General features: G+C 41.2%; 1 protein-coding gene across 2 annotated transcripts in view; it reads left to right on the top strand.

Moving 5' to 3' along the window:
- CSRNP2 (cysteine and serine rich nuclear protein 2) overlaps positions 1 to 9,577 on the top strand; it is a 102,713-nt gene extending 93,136 nt beyond the window's left edge. The window contains exons 6-7 of one of the 2 annotated variants that reach the window (XR_015309912.1): positions 1,363 to 6,297; positions 8,084 to 9,577. Coding sequence is in view for 1 of the 2 variants with exons in the window: in XM_086965806.1 (XP_086821932.1) it covers positions 1,363 to 2,367 (1,005 nt within the window). In the remaining variant the exon portion in view is untranslated. Of the gene's footprint in view, positions 1 to 1,362; positions 6,298 to 8,083 lie in introns of those variants that run through there. The other variant, XM_086965806.1, reaches the window with a different exon arrangement.
- The last annotated feature ends 3,629 nt before the right edge of the window (positions 9,578 to 13,206 follow it).

Below are 13,206 nucleotides of genomic sequence, written 5' to 3'. Positions count from 1 at the left end.
ATTAGCCTTCACAGTGACTTAAGAACTGCGCTTTAGATTTGAGTTCACATCCTTCCAGAGTAGGGCTGGCCAACTAAAAAGTAAGTGGTTTTATCAAAACTCTAATACACCAGCTGCCACTTGGACTGAATAAACAGCAGAGGCAGCAACAGTGCAAGCTGTATTCCTATGCTGTGCCATTATGTCTTGAACTCTCAATCAGAGGGGTGCTTACTTCAGAACTCGTTCTAGTACTTGGCCGCTGATGCATGACCACCAATGTCTGACACTTAGTGCAGATTTCTGATGGTGGTCTTGAGTGTGGGACTTTGCACCCATTTACAGGGAGCCGAACAGAAACATTTTACCACTCATTCATGTAAGACTAAGAGAATGTCTCTTCCCACTGGTCTGTTTCAGGACTGAAGGGTGGAGGGGCTCTGTTTCGACAAATCTGGATATCTCACAGTTATGGTCCGAGTGAGTAATTTTTACTGCACATATTAATCCTAAGGCAGACTGATTTGATGAGCTCTTTCTCCCAATCTCACTATATTGAGTGGTGATTGTTATCAGAAAAGATGGATGGACAGCAGTGTGGCACAGAACAAGTGTTTTGTGAGGTGTGGTTGTTCTATGTGGGCTTGCAGCTTAACTGCCCATAAAAGAGTGTGCTGCAACCAGCACCAGTGATTTTGTCACCCTACTACAGAAGCCCTGGTTCTCTCCCAGCCGATCTTTAAGAATGTCAGCCCTTTCTCAGTGAGGTGTACCTTTCCTCTTCAACTATCCTTACTCTCACAGGCAATATCTGTAACTGTCTTTCTCTTACTTTTCCTCCCCTTTCTCTATGTCCACTGACCGCTTCTCTTCTTCCAAGTCTACCTCATCACTATGGGGGTTTCATGATCTCACACAGTATAACATCTCTTTCTGTTTCATACATTGTTCCTGTTTGAATGTCTTTACTCCCCCTTCCTATGTGTCAGCTCTCCTTATTTCGACCTCATTGCTGATCTCTAGCAGCTTGATGTCTTCCCTCGTGAATTAATACTGTCCCTTATAATTGCGACATGTTGCTCTTCATTCTGTAAATCTTTGCCACCAGACAGACGACTTGCAGCCCCAATACACCGTACATAATCCGCTGTGCACCCACCAGATTATCGCTGTTGATTATGGCCAACATGGAAATTGTAAAATGTAGATAAAAATGTCCCACATGCCTTGCCTCTTGAGCTGCCCAGTAGAAAATCAAACATCTTCAATGTCTTCCATGCTGGTAGAGACATCACTGTTTTCATTCCGCTTTCAATAACATGACATTTTTAGAATGATTCATAATGAGGTAGATTGTAAGCTTGTTCTTTCTTTTACTTCCAGGTTGATCGCATGTCATTCCCCTGTGGTTGCTCGAGGGACGGCTGTGGGAACCTGGCAGGACGCATTGAATTCAACCCAATTAGAGTCCGAACTCATTACCTGCACACCATCATGAAGTTGGAGCTGGAGAACAAACGTCCACCGGCCCGGCTGGCGTCCCCAGAAGTGGAGCACTCGCAGTTCTTTACTGAAGGTCACTCCTGCTCCCTATCACAGGAGACTCAAGACTTCCAGGAATTTATTGCAGAGAACTGCCATTTGGAGAATGAGTCTGCTGTCCGCCACCTGCAGAGTGCAGAGGAAATGGCAAGGCTGAAGGAAGAGGACGAGGACTCCAGCGGTTCCAGCCTCAGTCTAGACTCCAGTGTGGAGAGTCTCAGTGTCTGCCTAGTGGAAGAACCTCTGGCTGGATCTGGGGGAGTCATTGACAACTTGCCCAATACGCCTGTTCTTCTTGATGCCAAGTTACCCATCGGTTCATCTGTTCTGTGCTTCACAGGCACCTCTGATCAAATGACATCCTCAATAGGGGATCAAACTTTCCTAAGCAGTGCTCCTGTAGTTTATTACCAGATAGATCAAAACTCGGTTTTAGGAGTGAGAGAGCTGCAGGATTTTGAACACTCTGAAGGCACTTCCGGTGAACTAAAGGATAAAGATTTGAGTAATTTCCCAGTTTTTGCCTCCTCGCCTATTCACTGCAGTACCCCAGAGGAACAAGCAGCATCCATGCCTTCACAGGAGACTAGCCAGGAGTGCCTGAGAGCAGATTTTGCATATGCGGAGGACTGCAGGCCTCCAGTGGCAATGAGTACAGGTCCTGACTCATTTTGTCCCCTTAGACATGTGCGGTTGCCCAATCATCTTGGAGATGGTTGTGGCGCTGGAGCTGCAGCAGGGGAGCTAAGCATTGCGGAGCCGCAGCGTGAGTCTGCCTGCATCCTCTCCGAAATCCCAAAACCCCAAGTAGAGGCTTTTCCAGAAGGGAGTGCCATGGCCGTGTGATGTAACTTTTCTTTGTTTGCAGGCATCTTGCACACTACATGCCCCTACAAGATTTGATATTTATTTAAGTTTTTTTTACCATGAAGTGATGTTTTAAAATGAAGAGTGCAAAAGCTTGTCCGTTTTTAATTTATTGTTTGTATTTTTTTTTGTTTTGGTGATCTGCTGTAATGCGGACCTAATTTATCAGTAGTGAACTTTCCAAGTGTGATATTTGCCAGAAATACTGAAAGCATCGGTACCAAATCCGTTGAATACTTAGAAGGTACGATAAGCATGGGGTAGGTGGAGATGGGATCTGTGCAATGGATACTCTAGGATTTGTGGGGTGGGGGGGTTACTCGTTTGCTTGGCAATCATACCAAAGGAAACCAGTTTACCTTTGCACAAGCTTGATCGAAATTCTCTGGAAATATCGTGGAGATGCCAATTTCTCAGTAAATATATGGTGAAGAAGGGTTGTAAAGCTGTTCCTTTTCAATGTATATTTTTGTTGTATTTGTTTATTTATAATTTTTATATAGGATATTTCACTTTGTCATCAGGGTTGACACTGCAGCTATTAGACCTTGTGAATAACGGTTAAGTGAAATGATGGTGAGCATGAAGGAAACAAGATTTCAGAGTTTCAAAGCAATTCATCACTGTCTCTTAAGTTCCAGCGGCAATATTTAAGAAAGCTATGTGAAGAAGAAATGAACATTTTATTGGAGGAGTTACAAAAGACTGTGGTCATGCATGTAGTATAATTTAGACAGACCCAAAATAAAATTGTCAACCAATATTAAAAATGTTCAGCTTGTTTATTAGCCCTAACTTGTGTTAGAATAGATGCAATATAATGCCATTCACCCACATTATCACCGCCCTGGCAGCCATTTCTGTTTCCGCTACAGCGTATAAATTAATCTCTCTGGTTCACCCAAATGTAGACTGCATTGACCCATGTGAGTTCTAGCCACATACGTTGTGGTCTTGACTCAAAAAGTATTTTGTTTTCTCAGCAGGCAGAATGTTTTGACAGTCTGACTATGGCCTGCCATTTTATGGGTGTCTCTGACTATCAAGAAATGCCTAGATAGAATGGCGTAGTCCTCGCATTTTGGTGGAGGATACAAAGTTGGAAGTTAATAGATCCAGAAGGATCTCTTTTCTTGATGTTTTTGAGATATTGAAATTTTCTCAACATCTTATTGCACTTAAGGAAAAGAGAAGTAAATTAAGTTGTTACTGCAAGATGGTGATTGATCAGTTGGAAATATAGTTCTATGTTGTCATGCAGAAGGAGGCACACTTGTACTCGCAGAGTAATTTCTATGATGATGTTCTACCGTTTTCTTAAAAGTCAGATTTTAAAGGACTCTAAATACAAATGGGTTGTGTAATGTATCAATTAAACATTCACATAAGATACACATACTTCTATTGTGCATTGATTTTAAAGCAGGCATTGACAGGTAGACCAGTGAAGAGAGCGGAGAACTTGTGTGGTATAACATTTCCTTCTAATGCCAGAAATAAATGCCCAGTACACCCATTATTAACTGAGATGGAGAACCTCGACAAATGGTGAATGCTTCCTCATTACTATCAAAGAACGTATCCAGCACTTTACAAAGGACATATCCAATTTCCAAATGTTACCCATTAATATTATGGAAAGATAAAGACAATTGTCCATTGGGGTATCAATATTCTACCACTTACAAACTTCAACTACCAATGTGTTACTCACAATTAATCCAATTGGGAACGTCTAGAACCATTGCTTAAAAAGTCGCCATTGTTTTCAAAGTGGAATTCTAGAACCCTATATTTAGCTCTCATTTTTTATGCAGAGAACTTTCTGACTTGCGGGTTCAAGACCAAGATGACCAATAGCAAGAAAGGCAGAACGTCTAGCTCAAAATGGAGTTTAATAAATCATGATACATGCATCCTGAGTAATATCTCACTGCCTGCTTTTGTTGCTTAGATTCGACCATTGGACTGTGTTTGTGAAGTCTTGAGCCACTATTAGCTTTAGTGCAATAAACCCCTTGACAAGCCAAGTATGTGGTCATATGTTGGGCTGTAGTAGTTCCCTAGGCTCTGTCCTTTTTGCTGGAAGGGCTAAAAGCTCTGTTTTAATCCATCAAAACTGGATCTTTTATTCTTCATTGATAACCATGATGTGCTGAAGTATTTATTCTCAACAAAGTTGAACTGTAGTTTTATGGCAGGTGACCAAGAGCACTACTGATTTGTCGAAATATAGGGATATTTTATTTAGGGTGTGAAGTTATGCTCCAGTTATAAGTGCGTCCCTCTGTCTCCTCATTCAAATCATCACCCTTTGTGCTGGCAGTTGTTTCACTTTCTGTATATTGCTTCTTTTGGGGTAGGTCCATTGTCGGTTGTTTCTTTCCCGCTAGCTTTTTGCAGAGTAATTACGGAGAGCAAGGGACATTTTTGGTATCCTTTTTTTTTTTTTATTCCCCGTGGCTGCTGGTGTGTTTTTAGGATACCACATTGTGATGTTCAGACTCCCACTCAGGCTTCCTTTGACCCCTTGTTTTAGATTGTTCATGTAGATAGGAAGTATGCTTGATTCCCGCAGATGTGCATCATCCTTGGTTGTGAAACCCTCTCAGCATTGCTGCTTTGGGTATGCTTCTCAGTTCACCCCTGCTCCCTTGTATCTGTTGAGCCTCTTTTAGGTTGCAGAACTATGATTTTGGATCCTGGTGCTAATTAGTAAGTCCCTATAGTAATGGGCTCCTGGCTACATAAGTGCAATATAAAGATAATATACTTTTTACAAGACAATCATGCCCGTTGTATATTGGGCCAGTTACTTGATTTGTGGAGTTAAGAAATACATTATTATAACTTGTTCAAATATGCTTCTCATGAAAGCACAAGCATGCATGCCAAATAACAATACAAAGGCCACCATGCTTAACGCGTCTTCACTTCTTGATCTGTTGTAAACATATCAACCCAACTTTGTCTCTGGCTGGTCTCCACACCTTTTCTGCCACTGCTTAGTATCATTTTTGTATTGTAGGTTTTCTGAAATGTTAACTTTGGAATGACCAGCCCCCGTTGCCTCAGTGTAAGAGTTCATTGTGCACTTGGTCCAGGAAGAGGCTCCCATTAGGCCAATGGGGTGCTGTGTACAGCAACAGAATTTGTATGTAGTTTTGTTAATTTCAGCTTTTGTAAGGTTAGTAGGCCTAAATGCTACCTTCACAATTTGGGTCCCTTTGTTGGCAAGTCTCCTGCTGTGGAAATGTCCAAATAGGTCAGTGTTGAAAACTTTAATGCTTAATTTATTTTCATGATTCTTCAGCCTTTCCTTCAGTGTATAGCACATACACCGTAAACACCAAGGGCACAGATATACACATTTGAGCACAGAAACACATTTCTCTAATGTCTCTGTGGTGGTACCACCTTAGCAATATCAGTAATCCATCACTTGCTTGCAGAATGTTCCTTCATCTTTCTAATACTTGATTATTACATCTTCTAGCTGGACACACTTCCCTTGCATGCGCTTGCACCAGGTTGATCATGTTGACCTTGTCAAGAATCTTCTAGTTAATCCTTCTCAACCCTTAAATGACAGGTCAGTTCCCACATGGATGTTATCGAAACAATTGTATTAAACCTCATTTATAAACTGTTTTTCTCATTCTAAATCTCCTAACACAGTTTCATCTGGCAGCTGTGAAATTTCAGTTTTCTAATGCCCTCTTGCTCTCCTTATTTGTCTTCGTCTCTGACCAGTTATGCACTCTTTAACAATCAACGTGGATTTCATATTATTCTCTTGAACCATAAAAACTCATGCTTCAGTGCTACTCAACATTACAAGCTATTTTATGTGAAGGGGTAAATGCATACATTACATTATATTGATAATCCTTTTGAACAATCTGTTTAGTCAGTCAGTCAGTCAAAATCTTTATTTCGATAAATGAATATCAAAAAAAGGCACGGTACAAAAAGAAACATACAATCATAATTAAGAAACACACATTATACAATGGTTAAAAAAGTATACAACTTTACAAGTAAAAACCACATAGTGTGATTTAACTAAAAAGAAAGATACAAGAAATTTTAAAAATCATCACTGTATAAAAACTATGTCATAAAAAGTTAAAAATAAACCTGATATACATTAATAATAATGTTTGACCACTAAAGTGCAAGGTGCAATACTTCATGACAATGTGTCCAATCTCTTTCACCATGAGTCCTTTCTTGGTGCGCACCGCACACACCAGGTAATTGGCTACATGAAAGACAGTGCTAGGGTCATTTAACATCTGCAAATAAAGAAGTGCTGGTCTAACTTGCAGAAACCCTACCTTTTTTAAGATTGGCACAAGATACTTCCTACTTTCTGCTAAAAAATGCCCACAAAACATGGTAAAGTGCATAGTATCTTGGATAGAGAAGCTATCACAAGAACAAGGAAGAAAATCATCAGGTTTACACCAGGTTGTTTACTGTCCTAATATCAGGTGAATCATGTTCATGCGGAAACGAGTTAATAAAAACCTATGAAAGGGGCGGTTAACCAGAGTGAGGTAGAATTCAGGGCCTGGTGGGTTTGCAACCAAAAGGTGTGCTCTAACCAAGGGTTTTGTTAGTTCCTTTTCCTCTCTTATTAGCGACAGCCTCAAGAGCATATCGCTTTTGGTTCTAACAATATCAGCCCGGGATATCGACTCCGGTGAAGAAAAGAGGTTAGGTCGTCCCAGAGCGCTAAAACCATTTTTGACATAAGTTAACCACTTAATTTTGTGGGCGTTGTCGAGTAGAAGACAGTCCCTCAAAATGGCCTGATTTAGAGATAGTTCGTTATTAAGCCAAATTTTAAGCCACATGATTAGAGGGGCCACTCGAATTTTGTCTGTTATAAAATCAGCCCCCAGTTCAGAATGGACAGAATAAGATGGTGTTGACTGGGGTACAGACAAGACTGATCTAAGAAATTTTTTTCCAGAAGCCTGAAGACGGTCTATCGAGCCATATCCCCATAAGGAACAACCATAAGTTGCAACAGACACGCACTTGGCGTTGTAGATGGTCATGAGGGCTGGGACTGGCCTAGCCCGCAGAAGATGTTCTTACTAGGGCACTATTTCTATTTCTTATTTGAGGGACCCAGCTCCCTTTATCTTCAAACGTAACTCCTAGTTACGGGAATGTCGAAACTCTTTGCATTTCTGCATTGCTGCAATAGAAAGTTTTAACTTTCTTGCAGCGTGAGCCTTTACCCACCATCATAACTTGTGATTTTTTGGCATTTATATTAAGGTCTAAAGACGTCATAAAAAGGCCAAAAGCATCCAATAACCGCTGAAGACCCAAGCCTGTGCGGGACAGAAGCACCGCGTCATCCGCGCACAGGAGGACAGGAACACTTGTCTCCCCTATACGCGGTATGTCCGGCGTAGCAGTCTTTAATTCAGATTCGAGGGCGTTAATATAAACTGTGAAGAGCAGGGGTGCCAGAATGCACCCCTGCCTCACCCCTCTTTTGGGCTTGAAACGACTGGTACGTCGCCCCCCTGAGTCAACCCTGACTGAGGCCTGGAGGTCTGAGTGGAGATCGGCTAGAAGGTTACCAAGCGCACGATCAAGACCCAAATTGGCAAGAATATGCCACAGTTTAGTGCGATTCACAAGGTCAAAGGCCGAAGATAGGTCTGTTTAGAGTTTATACAGTAATTGCCAATGCTTAGGTGAACTCCCTTAATAAAATTATTGGACTGTCTGTAATGTTTGAGCGAACACTACGGTCTCTCTAGAAAGGCATAATTTGTAAGGGAATTGTAAAACCTGATGCAGGTCATACACCAATATAATGTATCAAAAAAATATACTATGAAATTCTGATTTCCCAAAATGACATTGGCTGCTACTCTGAACAAGGTTTTTAATCTTGTATGACTCTACTCTATTTCACATCTTCTTTGTTAAGCAATATTCCTCGAAAGCTAACAGAAGGTCTTGAGAGGGTAAAGCTAAACATATAAATGTTTTAGGGAATGCTGTTTATCTTCTCTCAAACTTCTACCAGAGTGTTTGACTGAACTGGATCAGTTCTTTAGAAAATCAGTACATATTTATTATCCAGGGACATATATGGGTGATTTTAGTTCTTAAACAAAAATAAAGGTTGCTAGCTTATAAACTCTCATATGTAATTATTCTAGGTGGCATATCAACAGAACTATAACTCGTATGGATATTTCTAGCAGGTGAAATCATTACATCTAGTGCAGTTATGGGTGGGAAGTGACCTTTTCTATTATTCTTGAGAGGTTTACCACCCAAAAGTCTTAAGATTTTGGTGAGAGAGAGGGAGTTCCGATGGGAAAAACTATAGTAATATTCTTTTTTCATGTTCTTGATTTGTGAGATGCTTTCACTTTTATCTTTCGATTTCAAGTGTTTACCAAAGCTGCTACACTTTAATTAATGAACACAAGTTACTCTTATTTCTTTACTTCAATTTGTATTTACTTTGTAATTAATTACATCTAAAATTATAGGCCATTAAATGATTTTTGGAATTATGTGTCCTTAAAGTATGTTCCATTAAATTATTCTCTTGATGCAGTTTAGTTTCTTCAGCGAAATTCATTTAATCTTCATATTTATTCCCACTTTTATTTCGTCTTAATCTAAATCCCAAATATTTTGTATTCAATATTGATTGTTTTAACGTGTAATCCAAATATCCTGCCACTGTATCTCAGAAGTATTGTTTTGTTGTTTTTTTATCTTGTTCCAATGATTCATGAAATTGAAGAAAACCTTCACAACTAGAATTTCAGCGTTGGTACAAGTGTTGTTACATTTTACAAACATGTAAACCTTTCTGCCCTTTAGAGAAATACTGATGTTTGCAGTACATCGCCGAGCTATTATGATCTGGAAATTCACTTTTTACTACAACATAGTAGGAGAAGTCAACTAAATTTCATATGGGGCTAAATGCTCCTAATTCTTAAATAATAGATGTATACATGATCATTTCTCTGGACCTGCTTACATAACTTGTTAGTCACATAGTTCTTCTACGGCACACTTCTCAAAAGTGTGCATCAAGCTCCCAAATATATAGCGGTTTGAGTGATTATTGCCAGTGACTGTGCAGGTCTGTCCTTAAAAAAAATTAAAAATAAATCTGCAATGATTCTAATAGTATGGTGTTCTGGGTTTCTTCAAAGCCCAAATGTCCTTCGCTGAGAACAGACATTGTGGTTGTTTGGCTTAATATATTTGTACATTCTACGAGACAGAAAGCGGCAAGCAGGGTTTTTTTGCGACTATGTAATTTCTTCTGTTTTCCAGTCAGGAGTGAGACTAGAACATTTCATAGGTATTTTGTTACACTTATTGTGTCATTATTGCTGTAATTTGTTGTAAAACAAAGACTGTTGAACACATTTGGTTTTCCTTTTACCAGGTCTTCACATTTGGGTCCATAATTGTAGTAAGCTGCTAAGAGGCCTAACGTTTTGCTGTTCATTGATTAGCCCACACAGGAGAATTTCCATGCATCCCAACTTTTCATCATGTACTCTCCCTCTGCCTTCTCTCTTTATTAATGGTGACTGCTGGTTATTTTTTTAAATTCCTTCTCTTTTCCCAAGTTCCTGCCAGAAAATGTTGCTATATATTAATGTGAACTATCAAGCTTGCTTTTTTTTGCAAATTTGTTTTGTTGTTGGCCTTGTTAGGTTATTACATTGTGATAATGCTGTATTTAAAGAGAATATTTAAATGTAAAAATTAAAAAAGTGCTGGAACTGAAACAGTGCATTGTTTGAATTTTCTTCATTCAACTAACAAAGGATTTTTCTAAACCATTAGCAGAAGATTTGATGATGAATGCCTGCTTGAGCCGGCAGAGGCATTTGGGATTACTGTTCGTAGTTGGCGGTACTCTTTAGAGCTGGTATTCTGCAACCAGAAAGCTTGCTGTTGTATTTTGTTCCGGAGATGTAATGTCAGGTGTATTTGGTAGCACCAGTACAAGCGCAAGAAAGATATGTAGTCATCCTGAGCAAGTGGATAGAACTGCTGCCTTGTAGTAGAGTTTTTCTCTCTGCTCAGCATATATTGGAAGCCTGGAGGAGAACTAACACACTCTGCAGGACAGCTGAGGGTTCGACTTCACACCTTGAGGTTGGTATGGGGAGAAAGGTGGAGATAAATGGGGAGAAATTAATGCTGAAGCAGAAAAGAAATTGTGATCCATTATTGCCACCTCCTTCCTCAAAACTGGTAATGGCACATAATTACGGTGTAAGCAGTGATGATGAAAGACCAAGGCATATGTGACTTTTTTATTTAATTGTTTGTAGGTTAATAACCACAGTATAAATATATTATACAATTTCTAGGCCTGGTTCTATTTCAGTCTTTCACTATTAGCATATTTAACTATGGGGAGCAAGGGCGTTAGACGTGTTATTGTTAATTTGAATTTGTAGAGCGCTTATTACCGGAAGGTCTCTAAGCGCTCAAGAAGAACAGCGTCAGATCCGGGCGAGTAGAGGACAGTTATGCCCAAGCTACTGAGAAGAGAATGGTTTTCAATTTTTTTCTGAAAGGAAGAAGGCTGCTTTTTGCGTGGAGTTTACTAGGCAGCCTGATCCAGAGAGTGGGTAGGAGAATGGAAAAGGCTTGTCCTCCTTTGGTGACATAGTTGAAGCATGGGCAATTTGAGGCCCTCCGTGGAGGACCTTAGCGAGCGGCCTGGGACGTATTTCTCAAGTCGTTTGATATACATGGGTGCCTGACCGTGAAGAGCCTTGTGAACAATGCAGAGGACCTTAAATTTGGCCCTCTGTTTTATGGGCAGCCAGTGGAGGAGTTGCAGAAGGGGTGATGCCCACTTGTGCCTAGGTAATTTAAAAATAAGCCAGGCGGCGTCATTCATGACTATCTGGAGTTTGCCCACTAGGGAGCCTGGCAGTCCAATGTAGAGCGAATTGGCATAGTCTAGGTGAGCCAAGATCATGGCAGTCACAACTGTTCTCATGGTAGAGAAGCAGAGGATAGGGGAGAGTCTCCCTAATAGCCTGAGTAGGCCCACGAAGGTTCCAAACACCGTGGAAACTTGATTGGCCAAGGTAAGCTTGGCGTCCACTTTGATTCCTAAACTTTTCACCACTGGGACTGGAGCGCCGCCCAGCTCCTGAGGCCAGTAGAGGGAGTTCCAAGGCTTGTGAACATCAGTCATGGCCAGGACCTCGGTTTTGTCTGGGTTAATTATTGAGTGAATTAGCTGTCATCCAGTTGACCATGAAACGTAGAACGTCTTTCGCCCGGGAGTGTGCTTGAGGGGTGTTCCCAATTTGCAGAATAATTTGTGTATCGTCCGCATAATTGAAAACTTGGCACTCCATAGCTGCGAGGGCATTAATTAGAGGTCTGAGATATATGTTAAATAGGAGGGGTGATAGAGCTAACCCCTGTGGGACTCCACAGGGAATAGGCCCTCTCTCCGAGACCTAGTCGCCCATCTGAATTCTTTGGGTGCTGTTCGTCAGGAATGAGGTGATCCATTGTATGATAGGTCCCCCAATTCCAATTGTTCTAAATCTTTCCAGGAGTAGGGCATGGTTGACCGTGTCGAACGCTGCAGACAGGTCGAGGAGGACTAGGACGCAAGGCTTTTTGTTGTCGGCAGTCATCCTGATATCATCAAGCATTGATAGCATCACCAATTCTGTACTATGGTGATCTCGGAAACCAGCCTGCCTGTCCCCCTGGAGGTCGTGATCCTCCATAAACCTGGATAGATTTTGCAGGACATGTTGCTCTAAGATTTTTGCAAGAAAAGGGAGATGGGAAATGGGTCTGTAGTTTTTCATATTGGATGTATCGCGCCAGTCTTTTTGAGCAGGGGGATACTTCTGGCTTCCTTAAAGTAGCTTGGAACCTTCCCAGTTTCCAGGGAGAGGTTCAACAAGGGGAAGGATTTCTTCCTCAATATCTGGGAGAGCTAGATTAATGATCCTGGGGGGGGGGCAGGGGTCGGCAGGTAAGCCAGATTTGATTTTTGTGGCAATGCGTCAGGGGGTTTCGATGTTGAGGGTTTGGAAGGAAGAGAGCCTTTCTACTCTCTTTCCCTGGGTGACCTCCTTAGCAGTGGGCGGTTGCTTGAATGGGGAATTGTCAATCTCAATCAGGATGTCCCGGATTTTATTGGAGAAATATGATAAGAATTGATTGCATTGTTCTTGGTTAGATGGAGTCGTCAGTGACTGTTTTTGGCTTTGTTCTTTCAGGATTTTAAACGTTTCTTTTTGTTTATTGGTTGCTGCTAAAATCCTGTTTTCATAGTGATCCGCCTTCCTACAGAGGAGCGCCTTTTTGTAGGTGACGATTTTAGCTTTGTACTCTGAGGGCCTGAGGCTCATAGTTTTTGCGCCACTGTCATTTTTGGTGTTGAAGCACACGTTTCAAGGCCCAGAGCTCTTCCGTGAACCACGGAGTGCCTTTGCTTTTATTACCAGTTTTTATTTTTCTTATTGGGACTTTTATTGATGGCAGAAAGAAGCCGGCTGGAAATGGCTTTGGTCCACTAATCAATGTCCGCTGTCTCAGGCTTCTTGAGGGGGCTATCTCGGAGGGTGCTTACTGGTGGCGGGCCCTTGATTTTTGACCAATTACGAACGTATTTCCAGTCCCGAGGGGGTCGAGCATTGCGCTTAGTGAGAAGGAGTTTAAGGTGGATACAATAGTGGTCAGACCACGCACAGGAGGTGATGTCCCTTAGTGTCATAAGAGGGATGGTGGACCAGACAAGGTCTAGGG

Source organism: Lissotriton vulgaris, chromosome 1_1 (assembly GCF_964263255.1).
Source record: "Lissotriton vulgaris chromosome 1_1, aLisVul1.2, whole genome shotgun sequence".
Lineage (NCBI taxonomy): Eukaryota > Metazoa > Chordata > Amphibia > Caudata > Salamandridae > Lissotriton > Lissotriton vulgaris.
The sequence above is the reverse complement of the archived record's forward strand: the minus strand, read 5'-3'. Positions and strand labels throughout refer to the sequence as shown.